This window comes from Typopeltis vanoorti, chromosome 19, assembly GCF_054136105.1.
Source record: "Typopeltis vanoorti isolate ZY-2024b chromosome 19, IOZ_Tvanoo_1.0, whole genome shotgun sequence".
Taxonomy (NCBI): domain Eukaryota; kingdom Metazoa; phylum Arthropoda; class Arachnida; order Uropygi; family Thelyphonidae; genus Typopeltis; species Typopeltis vanoorti.
The window spans coordinates 26,027,225-26,042,165 of record NC_143567.1 but is presented as its reverse complement, the minus strand read 5'-3'; the positions used below and the strand labels follow the sequence as shown (position 1 = coordinate 26,042,165).

Sequence of the window (14,941 nt, the reverse complement as noted above, 5' to 3'; positions counted from 1 at the left end):
CAAATTTATCTACGTTAAAGGAATACTATTGAATAAAATTAACTGAATTAAAAAAAAAAACAATAAAAGAACTCTTACTAGTTACCTTAAAAATAAGAGAATTAAATGAAGTTATTTGTGAACAGACTTATCAAAAGATTAAAGCTAATTAACACACAATTTTAAACCGATTCACCAACCGTAAGTTTCGTCAAATATATATAAGGGAGCTTCAGGTGTGGATGGAAGACCAGTCACTAATAAATAAATGTGCAAATTACGACATCATTTCTTTCAATTAATTTATTTTCACAAATCTCACTGCACACTGGTTGAAAATCGCTGGATTAAATGTATTTTTACATACATACGATGGGAACATGCATGATGTGGTCAGGTATATCACTTCAGTAAGAATTCTGTACGTACATTTTATATGAATCTCACAAATAGAAGTTTAAGAATCTATTTCGCATAGATCACTAGAAGCTAGGGAGTAGGAACTTATTGATATTCTTTTTTGAACAGCTCGAAGCTATTAGTCCGTGGGAATATCACTTGAGGAAAGCTGCTACAGCGAATACAGAGGGGTGGGGGATAAAAGCGACAGGATGAGAAGTTGGGTAGATTTGCAGTTGGACTGCCAATGGATGTTGAGCGTCTTCCGCTTATGTTTTATGACGTGGAGAAAAGAATATGCCAATTCACTGCAAGTGCCCATGGAAGTCTCCTTAGAAAAAGGCATGCAGCAGATCATCGATAAGAATAGTTGGAGTGATTCTGTAGCAGAGGGGACAGCCGATTCTTTAAATACCTCGTTTTGGATAGGGTATTTCGATCAAGAATTTTTAGGGAGTTTTTTTTTCTTCTTTTTTTTTCACAGCGCCCCAAATTTGAAAATAGCATTGTAAAGGCCGCAATTTGAATCTCAGGTAAGAAGTAATGTGCTGAGTAGAATAGAGCACCTATTGAGCATAGACGCAATATTTTATTTTCATGTCAGGAAGGCTAGAGTCAAATAGCCGAAGAAAAACATGATCTAGTCAGAGGATTACTGAAGTTAAGAAAAAGGTGATTTAAGATTTTTTTTTTTTTTTTTTTTTTTGTCAGAGAAAGAAGATGGGACCGTGTGTTATTATAATTGAAAATGAAAGCTTGTTCTTTTCGCTATTCTATTTTCATTATTCTAATCTATATGTTTACAGCCTTTCGATTGGTGGGATTATCATAGAAAAAGAAAGAAAAGAATTCTCATTGAACCTGTTTTCTTAGGAATTCCACTGTGAATCAGTATTACTTCAGATGTTTTCTTCTCCGTCTGTCTACAGGCGTTTGGTACGAGATGTAGAGCGCTGGAGATTACATTCACCACTTGTTGTGGTGAATGTAATCTCCAGCGATTTTCAGCAATTAATGTCCCAGACATTAATAATGCTGTTTACCACGTCTTCCTCTCTCTCCTGATCTGGTGCTCTGCGATATTTTTTTTTTTTTTTTCCAAAACACAAACTTAGCACTCAAGAAAGAAGGTTATGATATCATCATTTAAAAAGAGCACACGCCATTAAATAAAACAGAAACTCTAACTTGTTTTGTATAGCCGAATTCATATATCGTTATGAATTTTAGTGACAGAATCCTAAGCTAAATTTCATAAAAATGAATTCATTTAGCATACGCTTAAACCGCTGCTAAAAAGTAATTCTTGTCGTTATTAAACCCACAAAAATGTCACAAAACAATCAAATAAAAACACTACAGTACCTGTAAATTATAGCATATAAAAAAGGATGAATAAATGGATCTTATTTGAAACATGTGTGATGGTTTTGTATCTGAATTACGATTTAAAAATATGGTGTCTATGTAAGTGTGTATGTGTTCAGGCGCGCGATATATATTTATCCATATATGCCTAGATATGATACATTACAAACGTTGTTGCTAAGAAAGGACGTTGCCACATATATATATATATTGTTTATATAGCAACGGATTTATATAATGGTGATAATATAATTGGTTGCTATGACAAACATTGCAATATTAAACATTTCACAAGATATTTTTTTTTTACTGTTGAGGGACTCATGAATAATTTCGATCAATTCCACTCTTATTGAGTCATTCTGAAATACAAATGCCAGAAAAGAATTTAAACTGTAAGAGAAAGAAGAAAAAAAAATGAACAACCTAAGTAGGATTGCACAAAATCTTCGTTTTTGTTTTTAAATTCCTTTTTTTTTTACGAGATAATATTTCTTCTTCAGATCGTTATACTCGCCGACAGGTATTCACAAGAGAGTTATTAAAAGAACGCTTACAGGAAAGATGTTCCGAAGAAAATAAATCCAAATCATCAATCTTCCTCAATGCTTAATATGACGAAAATTGGCCTCTTTTTTTTCCATGCCCACACTAGCTAAACAAAACGTTCCTAAGAAAATTTAGTAATTTAGTGACAAAGTTAAGCGGATTAACAAGCTGATATCGTGGAGTCCTTGTTTGATTTATTGGATACTAGACATGCATTTTATTGCATAACCTGTAGAACACTCGCAGTTATAGTTTTCCGGTATATATTTGTAATAATTTTGTTTTTTTTATCTGTTTCACCCGTTGAAAATTAACCTATTAATGCTGTATGGGCACTGCAATCCTTTATTTGTCTTCTTTGATAATTACTTTGCATTTCCTTAGGTTTTTAGTACCAGAATTTTTTTTCTTCTAAAGCCGTAGGTGTGTTGCTACTATTCTGACACTGTCTTACTACAGAGGGCGCTCAACGTGTAAGCCGAAAAAGACCTAGAAGAACTAAAAAAAAAAAAAAAGCTAGTGTAAGCGTTTGTTATTTTGTTGCAACAGCAAATCGAACAAGCTGGGCATAAACATTGCTATAAAAGACACGGACGTGATGTAGCTACCATTAAAATTGATCGTGACACACATATTGCTGGAGTCATGAAAGTCTAAATGTGTCAGGAAGAATTCTAATAAATATCTCTATGATTCTAAAAAAATAAAAACTTTTGTGAAAACATTTTTAAAAAAATGGAAACTAGGATCACACTATTCTTTTATTTTATTTTTGAATGATGTCGAAAATCTAAAAAAAATACATGAATTACGCTTTTCAAAATAAAATAAATAGAACTTTGAAACTAAAATAAAATGTTTACATATGACTTTCGCATACGTCACAGTTTTACAATCATTTCACGTAGTGGGCGCTCGAGGCGTTTGCATTCTACGTGCGATATCGTTTGCTATGTCATCTTTTTAATAACGCTAAGGCAGTTGAATACGAATATAATAACAGCTTAATTTACACTATTTATTCTTTTATTTTTAAATAGCGTTGAAAATATTAACCTTTACATTAATTACACCGTTAAATAAAATAAATAGAATTTTGAACTGAAGCATATTAACATATCTGACTTCCACATACGTCACAGCTTTAACAGAAATATTTCAGGTAGTGGGCGCTCGAGTTGATTGTATTCTGCGTGCAATATTGTCTGTTATGTCATATTTCTAATAACACTACCTCGGCAATTAAATACAGATATAATGACAGTTTAATTTACACCATTTATTGTATAATGTTTATTAATTTACCCACAGGTGCTAATGAAGGGGGTGAGTAAGATAATTACCTATGCTATATGTCTTATTTTCTTTATTTCAAAGTACTGATTTATTTATCAATAAAACTACGAAGATATTTGCTATCAATAAATCCTAATGAAATGTCTTCTGTTTATTTTTTATTTTTATTTTATTTTTCATTTTCGCTTTTTAACCATTGCCGAATTAAGATAAGGTTCTGTTGCATTTAGAATGGAAAACTCTTTTCACTGTAGAAAAATAAAGTATCTATAAGTGAAAACAAACTGTTCCTAAGAAAAACTGTTTACTAGGAATACATGTAGAGCCAGAAGGGCTCGGCTAATCGATTTCTTCCACCTCACCGCCTTTTGCTTGCTTGCTTCTATGGGCTGCTACGATCCGGGCAAACCGCCAACGGGTATAATTCATGGTAAGCAAAGTCGACTTTTATTTTACTGCAATGTTTCAATTAACTCGACTTTCTGGTACACAAATCACCGAAATGCCAGCAATTAAAATTTTTAATATTTTTATTTTCTTCCATCATAAAAGCTAGCGTTGTATATCTTTTACCTATTCAAACATACTCAATCCACTTGCAATGTTATATATTAATTCATCACCCACGTAACACTAGGCAGGCGAAAGCAACTTAAGTTTAATGCGCTGGTAGCTGTGTGGTCGACCATTGATTAAAGAAACTGCGCCGGATAATAAATTTCAGATACATAAATATATACATAGCTGGGGGATGAGGTGAGATTTTTATGAGTTAGTATATTGGATAAGACACTGCTAATTAACATGTTTCGAAGACATAGAAATTTACATAGCAACACATGTTAATTAAAAAAAAAAGGAAAATATAAGAAAAAATATTTGGTGTCTTCTGAGAGCTTATTTATTTTATTCTTTGTAATATTATTTTTGTGTTAAAACTCGTCTGTAAATTACGTTAATACTTAGGGGAAGAGGTGGGGAATTGTGATAGTATGTGAGAATATTGATCTAAAATATGGGAGATCTAAAATATGTTTTTTATTTTTATTTTTTCAAAATTGAAAAATTTTGAATTTCCTCAAAAAATTACAAAAAAAAAGAATTGTTATAATACGGAATAGTTTATTATTAGATATAATAAATATTATTAATAAATATTATTAATATTTATTATTAATAATAATAATATTTATTATAAATATTATAAATATTATTTATTAATAATATAATAAATATTATTAATAAATAATATTTTATTATAAATATGTATTATAAATATATTAAATATAGTATACTTTTATATTATAAATTAAAATGACGTTATTATTTTTGGGGGGGGGGAATTTGTTCAAAGTGAGAGGATTCTCTGAATTTTATGTAATTTTTAGGATGTTTATGATGCGTAATACAATGGAGTTACTCTGAAATTTGAAAATGTTATGTAATTATGAGCATACCTTTACTGAATGCATGTATACGACTAACGAATGGACTTTATGGTTAAGCTCTTTCCTATAGACGACTACATTTATCAAAAGCTTAGCTGCCATTAACAAGATTTGTGCCACTGTTTGCGATATTTAGCCAACTCTTTGCTAACCAGTGCAAGAATCATCCCATTCTGGTCATGGAGATATACGAAACCGTTGAGATTCCATTACTGTAATTAGCATATGGGTTTCGTTTGAATTTTAGCTCCGTTAACTGGTATATCTGACTACATATTCATGTTTAATCTCCGAGAATAAGATTATCCATCTTGTCGATCAACCTTAGTGTTTCTATTAATCACAAAAGCACTCAAACAGCTAACAGACTGCAATATTTTAATCCGTCAGATTACACAGTATAAAGTTAGCAACTACAACGCAGAAGATAATTGTGGAAAACGACCCAACCGTTTATGAGAACCGCTGAAGAGACAGGACTATTGATTAAACACGAAAGCAGGTAGATAAATGATGTGGTTACCATAGCTACACTGTCCCCGGATTAGAAGAGCCTAGTTACAAGATTCACTTTGCAAAGTTATCAAGTAAAGCCGTTTTAGCTGTCGAAGGTAGGTCAGCAACGTCCAGCATCCCTTTATTAAAGAGGAATCCTTGTTGAACTTGCGTTGTGTATCAATAGAAGGAGATGTGCGCATGGTGATATGCTAATTTAACAACAGATAATGACTTCCTGCTTCGGGTGCAGTTTAATGGCCCTTTGACCACTACGATCCGAACTCTCTCCATTTTTTTTTTTAGATAGTGTACATCAAAACAGTCATTAAGTGAATATATGAAATCATGATGATGCATGAGGCATTTCGTTTGAAGAAAAAAAAAACTTTTAAAAGTAGAAATGCTTTTAAACTTTTGTTTGTTCTTAATAGAAAAGTAAAAAACTTACTTTGCCACTTTGTAGATCAAATGGGCCGACCACTAGAGAATTATTTTTAAAATTAGCGAATAATTTTTGTACACGGAATTCGCGTGGGAGTAACTTCTCACTGAAAACGACTACTTGACGATCAAAACAATTTTTTTTTTTCCTTCCGCGAACAATCTGAAATCGTCTGTTTTTAGAAGTGCTCCTTGAAATGCAATTAAAGAATCTTGTACCTTAAGAATCCGAGCTTCTTTCACGTACTGTTTTCCGATGTGTTAAGGGGGAGTTGAGTGTATGATAAAGATTTATCAAGCGTCTATTGATTGCGTCCACTGTCATGTTTTAAGCACCAACTATTCATTAACGTGTTTAATCTCTTGGATTAGGATAGCGTAGAAATCTGAGTTTGTTTTTTTTTCTTCATAAAAAAAAAAAGAAATGTTTACTTGGTTTGGTCCTTTATCAGCCAAATGGGAATTGAGAGTAATGATTTATGAAGGAAAAAAATATTGTATTTCTGCCACATTGCAGGTTTGCACAACTGGAATGGTGGAGGGATCTTCTCCTAAGGGAGGGGTTAGGTATGACTATGGCTGTATTTTTAATGGAGTTTTTCAGTAAATATTTTCACAGTATTGGCATTTTGTTACTAAAGGATAATCCAAAAGCGCCATTTTAAAAATGTAAAAGTTGGACACCTTAAGAGATAAATTCCCCCCTGCGATTCCTGGGAAATCCTACGTAGGCCACCGAAGTTGAACTGCGGAGTTGAATTCCGCTTGCGAAATAACGTAGAGCGACTCAAATAAACTGATTATTGTCGCTTGGTTCCTAGTATTTATAAGTGAAGATCTGTTTCGGTTTTAATGGCTCCACATTGGTTTTGAACTGGCGCTGTTCATGAAAAAATGGCTAATCAAGAGTCACGACAATGACTCGTAAGCCAAATACTGTACAGAGTCACTGGCTACTTATTACAAGAATAATTAAGGTCCATATTCAGCCTGCTGTAACTCCGATGCTAGAGAACAGTATCGATCACCCACTTACATTCAACAAGAAACAGCCGCCATATTTGAGGCGTTAATTTTCATTAATAATAAGATAAATGAAGTATTTTGAAAATAACCTAAACTGCTCAAAAAGTGTAGTTTTAATTTTTTTTTTTTTTTTTTTTTTTTTTTTTGACCTGGCGTGCTAGCTGACTGACTTTGCTTCTTCAATAAGTAATTTCAATCAACGCCAATTCCTCTTCTTGTTTTTCCCCTTCCCCCCTGCAGATACCTTTATAGACCACATCGTTTCTTTATAGACAACCATATTTGGCTGACCCTACTTCCTCTAAAAAATAAGCAGTTTCCTAAGAAACATCTGATATGTAAATTTAGCAAGCAAAGTAATTTAGAAGCGTCTATTTGAGTTACCTTATTGTTTTAATTATTTAAATTTTAAATAGATCGCTGCAGTTCAAGAAGAGACCATCGGAATAGCCTCTTGAATGCAGAAACAACTATTTTTTTTCTCGTTTTTTTTTTTTTTTTTTTTTTTTTTTTTTAAGAAGATAAAGATTTTCCTCATTTTGTATTTCCTGTTCTTCCTTAAGATCATGTTCACCTTTTTCTGTATCTGTTGTTTCTGTGTCATGCAAAAGAAGTAGACACACACACACACACACACACACACACACACACACACACACACACACACACACACACACACACACACACACACACACACACACACACACACACACACACACACACACACACACACACACACACACACACACACACACACACACACAGAGCATATAGGCGAATTACTCCTAATCAGACTACTAAAATTATCTGTTTGTAGTCCCTTTCAAATATATAAAAACAGGCGTTTCATATCTCGGTAGGGAGGAAACCCCCCCTTCCCATATACCCCTGATTATACTAATTAGCCACATGTTTAATTAATTAGGCTAATTGGCATGGTTTGCACATCTTGAAGGAAGACTAACTTGTGAAGAATCGATGTGCCTTTTCTAAGATGTGCGTGACCTTTCAAGTGAGAGTAATTAAAAGTAATGATAATAAAAGAAAAAGAGAGAGAGAGAGAGAGAGAGAGAGAGAGAGAGAGAGAGAAAAAGAAAGGCCAGCGAGCTTCTTATTCCCAAAAGTACACCCCAACTAGGGTCTCCGCTCGTTACAGAGCAGAACAAAAGAGACGGTAAAAGTATTTAAATGCTGCCTTTTGTTGAGCTAAAACCCACCGCAAAAATGCAAGCAGTGTTTTGGTGGAAGTCAAGTCTGTTAAAACAAAATTCAGAGTACAACTGCCAAGTAGAAAAATAAAAATCTACGCTCTGAAGCGCCCTCTACAATGTCGTGTTCAACAATATAATATTTTTGTGTAGTTGCTTGCTTCTGTCACTAGTTGCACGTGAATTTCTGCCATATATTAAAATCGACTGCAGATGATTTTTGGCTGTCTGTTTTGCTGATGTTGTTCTGTACTACTCTTTGTGAACATGTAGATTTATTTTTCTTTAAAATAGGAAGTCGATTTCTAATAATTTTTCTTACATCGGCATATCAGAGAAAGGCAGGTTTTTTTTTTTTTTTTTTACTTTTGTCCTTCCCTTTAAGATGTCTAGGTATGTGATCAGGTCTCGCATTGTCAGCAAACTTACATCCGGTGTTCTATCGCTACTTTTTTACATCTCATGACTGAATTTTCTATACTGTTGTGCGCTGCTCTGTCATGTGCATGGTGTTCTAGCTTAAATCTTTCCTACTAATGCAGTATTTTCCCCAAGGATCTGTTCTTTTCTGTTTGCTGATGGTAGTAAAGGACTTTGCGGTACAACTGGAGACCAAATGCTAACCTGTGGTTGGAAAGATAAGTTTGAATCTTCTCCTGGATTAGGGAAAAAAAAAAAAAAAAAGAACTGAGGAGAACTGAAGGGAAGTTCGGCAGCTTCGTGCGAATGTGGAAAGGTTATCCCTTTCGGGGAAACTCGGGATTTTTCTCCTACAAAAGAGACAGAGACGCATAGTTGACAAATCATAATACATTTGCTTCGGAGTCTTGAAGGGCTACTAAATAAAGATAACTGATGACAGCACACACACTCTATTCTTTATTTTATACGACAAATAAACATTACAGCGCGCAGTCACTGGCATTTTCATCAATATGTACAATCATAGTCTTAAATGCTTGATATATGCCATCCGATGATAATACTATGATTCATGGATATGATGCACTACAACTTCCACAATATTTTGTATGTGAGAAGCCATAAAAATTAATTTCCATCCAACCGCGTTTCTTCAAACTTTAATTCTGTACGTACAATCATTTTTCTTTTTCTTATATTTATGCTCCAAGATTTGCTTCTTCATCATAGGCTCAGCATGTATTACATGACTATAATATACCATACCTTTTGTACTAGTTTCCGTTCAAATAGTATTTTAGACGAAGTGCAAGTTAAGTTTCATTATAGCTTAAATTATAATTTTAGTTCGAGTTTAAGTACAATTTTTTAGCTTTAGTTTATTGCAGTTTAGTCTGTGTTATAGTTTTGACATACATTTATTTTGTGTAGTTATATCTTTGAGCTTAATTTAAGTATAAGTTTAGTGCGTTTTTATAGTTTTGGTATATATTTAGTGTATTTTAGTTATTAAGTATAAATTTACATTGTGTAGTTATGATTTTAGTATAAATTTAGTTTGAACTTGCTTTTATTGTAAATTTAGTTAAAGTTTAGTTTTGATGAAACTTAAGTTTAGGTGCAGTTTTAGTTTTTATTGAAATTTAAGTTTTAGTGCATTGCATTTTTAGTTTGCTTTTAGGTTAAGTGCAAATTTTTTTGCAAAAACAAAGACATCATTTGCCGGAAATGGACAACATTAGCCGGAAATGGGCCACGTTTTATTAACGCTCCAATGCTTGTTACACAATTTTACACATTTAAAAAGCACCACTTGATAACATAAAAGTCTACAATTACACATATCATGATAGTTCTCGCAAGAACAGCCGAAAATTAAATTTTTATCGATATGGAAACTGCAAGGTATATAAACCATTTATGAGGTATATGCACGTGAATTCGCTTTATTGAATTAAATTCTCTTTATTAAAATAATCCCAATATCAATATGCTGGATGAAAGATTCTTTCTTACCTATTATAATTCATTTTTATAGATAAAATGCTTCCAAGCATAGAATGGGTGAGAACAAGAGGTCATTCCTGGAAGCTGTTTAAGGAGAGTGTGAGCAAAGGGGCGAGGAGCAGTTTTTGCATGGAGAGTGGTGAGTGATTGGAATGTATGACCCTAGAGTGTGGTGAGCGCGAAGACACTGAACATATATAAGGCGCTGTACGATAAACTGTGAGTGTAATAGTGGGACTCCCGCGATGAGTCTTTTGACTCCATGGAGGTTTCATAATAATAATAATAATAAAAGACAAGTATGATATTCTTTCTTTTTTCTATTCCTTATATCTATTCTGCCTCAACTGTTTCTAAGTGATGGCTGTACGGTATTCTAGCACAAATCACATAATTCTATACTGTATCCTAATTTCATGCAGATGCTCGAGGATTATCGTTGTCTTTCCGTCAACCCTGTGGAATGAGAGGATGAGGCTTAATTAATCTACGCATGCGCAGATATTATCCTACATGATGAGAAGCAGACACCTCCTGCGGAACGCGCGTTCTAAAGCCTAACCGAAACAAAATAATCTCCAAATTCAGAATACATCATTCAGCATAATCTTGAATCCGAAGAAAAGTATACTTTTTAAAAGTAATAATAATTTCTTTAGCAGTTTTCGAATATTAACTTATTTAGCCCGATGTACTATTGCAGATAAGACTCGTAACGGGGGGGGGAGTTAATTTCATCCTCATAGTCTACTATGTTTGTTTATTGCATGTGTTCACTGCAAAAAGCAGATAACCACGGGCTGATTTTTTAGTTTGACGGATGAAAAAACTTGTCGCTTATGTATGAGACTGCCTAACTTAGTTTTGTGTGGAAATAGCTTAATGTAGTTGCCCCATTGCATACACACACGATCTTTCATGCATGTGATTCTTAGAAATTTTGAATTCTCGATAAGAAAATACTTTTTTTGGCATCTTTCGATCATACGAAAAGCTGAGCAGTCGTATTTTTTCGTAATGTATTTTAGTATAAAGTATTCATGTTAGGATTTGGCGAAGATCTAATAGTCAGTCTATCCTGAATCTTGCAAATCAGAAAAATTCGAATGTAGAACTCACACTGTTTCACATAAAATATCGGTTAGGACGTAGGGCTAAAATAAAGAAGCTGTCTACCATATTTTCGCCCCGAAGTCTTAACAATCATCGGTGTTCATAAATTCGACTATAGATGATGATTAATGATTTCCAAAAGACCTATTAAAAGACCTTTTTATTTAAAAAAAAAAAATTCTGCAGCATTTTGTTCTAGATAGAATGATACTTGTATGGATGAAAGAATTTAGACAACAAAGTATATTTCAAGCAAAATAATAAAGTTAGACTGAATGATATAATTAATGGGGATGAATGTTGTTTTGTAATAGTTTCTGCAATAATAAATATAAACCATATTATTATACGGACCAATGTTGAAAGCGTCTACGCTCAAACACTACAAAAATTCTGGAGACCTCCCCCCCCCCCCCCCTTCACGATGGACATTCCATTTAATGCTTATAAAGGAACAGAAATTGTTTGACCTATTTCTTCACTAAAACAACACTCATTTCCAGTAGCTTGTTTGTGTCACTTTCAGCTGTTCTACCTTTTCCCGGTTGTATTCTATAGGCACATATCCAGGCTTTCTGATTATCAGTCTATTTAGTTACACAATACTGTCAAAATATTATGGCCACCATCGTAACAGCTCGTAGGCTCCCGTCTTCCTGCCAGAACTGCGTGTCATGGAGTCCATAAGACGTTTTGAATTGAAAGAGGTGTGTTCTCGCATGTTGTGATCCTTCCTGTAGATCAGGAGTCGGCAACACAGGGCTCACGGGCACTCTAGTGCCCCGAAAAGCATCTTTGAAGTGCCCTCCACTGTGGCAGAAATTGAAGCGTTGAACAACCTTCAAATTGTTTAGTGCGCATGAGAACCGGACATCACCAGTTACGGGTTACGTAACTGGTGATGTCCACTGTCGCACTAGGCTAGTAGCCTAAATTCTTTTCTAGAGTGACAATCAGTTGTTTTTTATCATTATTATTATTATTATTATTATTATTATTATTATAAAAAACTTCCATGGAGTCAAAGACTCATCGTGGGAGGTCTACTGTTATCATACTGCGCCTTAAATATCTTCACTATCTCTGCACTCACCACACTCTCGGGCAATGCATTCCAATCAGTCACCACTCTCCATGCAAAAAAACTGCTCCTCACACCCTCGTTATACAGCTTCTAGGGATGATCTCTTCTTCTTCTCTTCTTATCTTCACCCAATCTGTGCAAAACTTTCTCGACATTAATCTGGTAATAACCTCTTAACAGTTTATATGTCTCGATCACATCCCCTCTCCTCAGTCTATCCACCAATTTCTGCAAATTGCATCTTATCAATCTGTCTTCATACTCAACATTCCAGAGACCAGAAACCTTAGTCAATCATCTCAGCCAGTGTATTCAAGTCCTCTTGCAAAGCTTCAGCATCCGCTCTACTCCTGATGGCTCTACCCAACTTTGCATCATCTGCAAACAATTGATATCACCATTCAGACCTCTCCAAATGTTATTTACACACAAATTAAACAGTAATGGACCCAAAACAGACCGTTGGGGTACACCACTAGTAACTTTCCTCTTCTGGGACTGATATCTCGCTGATACCTATCAGACAGTCAATCTCCAATCCAGCGAACTAATCTGCTGTTCAGCCCCATTCGTTCCAATTTAATTACCAGTTTGTCATGTGGCAATTTATCAAATGCTTTTGCAAAATCTAAATATACCAATGTACATGCAGCAGCCTTATCCAACGCATTTGTCACTTTATTATAAAAAGTAAGCAGATTGCTCTTTAGTAAATCCATGCTGGCCGCCAAAGAGTAATTTTCTGTTGTTAACCTAATTCTGAATCTTAGTCCTAACTAACTTCTCTAATACCTTGACCACCACTCCAGACACAGAGACTGTCTATAATTCAAAGCCCTACCCCTTATCACCTCCCTTATGAATTGGATCAATTTTACCCTCTTTCCACTCTTTTGGAACTTTACCCAGTGAGAGACTCATGTTAAAAAGATATATAAAAGCTATTGTTAACTCTCTGGAACACTCCATCAAAACACATGGTGAAAAAGTATCAAGTCCCACAGCTTTATTTACATCAAGTCTATTAAATTCCTCATATACCTCCTGTTCACTTACTAACAGTTCCTCCTCCTCTTCCTTCTTTCCCAATGCTTTCAAGTTCTTAATGATGCCACATTCACAAGAATGAAATACCTTTATAAATTGCTCACTAAATATCTCAACTATATCCTCCGCAGCGGTTATCATTCCTCCGTTTTCACCAATCAATTCCATCCTACCATAATCATTGTTTCTTCTACTGGCGACATATCGAAAAAAACTCCTTAGGATTTTTTTTGGCCGCTTTAGCTAACTGCTCCTCATACTGCATTTTTGCTACCCTTATCAAGCGAGTCACCTTTCTCTCCTGTTCTTTGTACTTCTCATGCAACTGGTGTTGTAAATACTCATTTTGTGTTTCTTCGATAATACCTTCTTCTTCTTCCAGATTGCATGTCTTATCTCTTGATTCATCCATTTTACATCTGCTCTATTTACCCTCTTAACCTTTGGAATACACTCTGATATTGCCTCCACCAAATAGTTCTTGAGTATGACCCAAGCAGCATTGATATCCTTTCCATCCAGTTCCGCTTTCCAATTTATTATTGCAAGCTGTTTCTTGAGCTTTTCGTAATTACCAGTATAATTCTACATACATTCCTTTCTAACAGACGTCCTCGAATGACTGGTCACCCTGCAAGTGATCACCTCGTGGTCACTCTCACCAACTGGTGGAAGATTTGACATCTCATTTATAATAACATCATCTGATGAGATGATCAAATCCAATACTCTTGATCCTCGTGTACCCTCCGTTACGTGCTGCCTTAGGTAATTGTCTTTCAAAAACTCCAAAAATTCATTTTCTTTACCCCCAGATGCAGTCTGTTACTTCCACTCTATATTACCATAATTAAAGTCGGCCATAATGATAACTCGTTTCTTGCTAGCTAGGCCAATTAGCCTATACATTTTCTTCTCATTACCCTCCATATTACTAGGTCTATAGCAACACCCAACTAAATATTTCAGCCTGTTTACTTCTACCTCACACCATACTGCCTCAAAACTATGGCCACTATTTGCACCTTGCAAATCCACCTTAGATGGGCACAACTCATCTGCTACCATCAACAGTACTCCTCCTCCCTTTCTACTCTGTCTGTCTTCACGAAAAATATCCTATCCGTTCATCTCTATTCCTGTCAGGATGTCATCATCATCATCTAACCATGTCTCGCTTATACCAACAATTTTGGTATATACCAGCAAAGCAACAATTTCGTTCCCCTTTCGAATACTTCTAACATTAGAGAATAAACATAAGATATCATTACTGCTTCTACCAGTCCTACGATATTTGATGTGTTTCTAATATATATTTATATTATATTTTTTACAACTCATCATGGATAACATGCAATTTACAGACAAAAAATACTAGCTGTAGTGGTGGGTAGTAGATGGCGCTGATGTAGATGATCGGTAAAGAATCGGTGTAGTGGTGGAGATGGAGAGTTGTAATAGTAGGTGTCCTCCCGCGATGAGTCTTCGGATTCCTTGGAGGTGTCACGAATAATAATAATAATAATAATAATAATAATAATAATAATAATAAT

The 14,941-nt window shown here is 34.5% G+C and overlaps 1 protein-coding gene across 1 annotated transcript in view; it reads left to right on the top strand.

Moving 5' to 3' along the window:
* Positions 1-3,958: 3,958 nt before the first annotated feature.
* Positions 3,959-14,941, top strand: part of LOC150095927 (protein eva-1-like) — a 103,950-nt gene continuing 92,967 nt past the window's right edge. Inside the window, exon 1 of the mRNA XM_090409251.1 lies at positions 3,959-4,021. Coding sequence (XP_090265377.1) covers positions 3,976-4,021 — 46 coding nt within the window. The 5' untranslated portion in view covers positions 3,959-3,975. The remainder of the gene's footprint in view (positions 4,022-14,941) is intronic.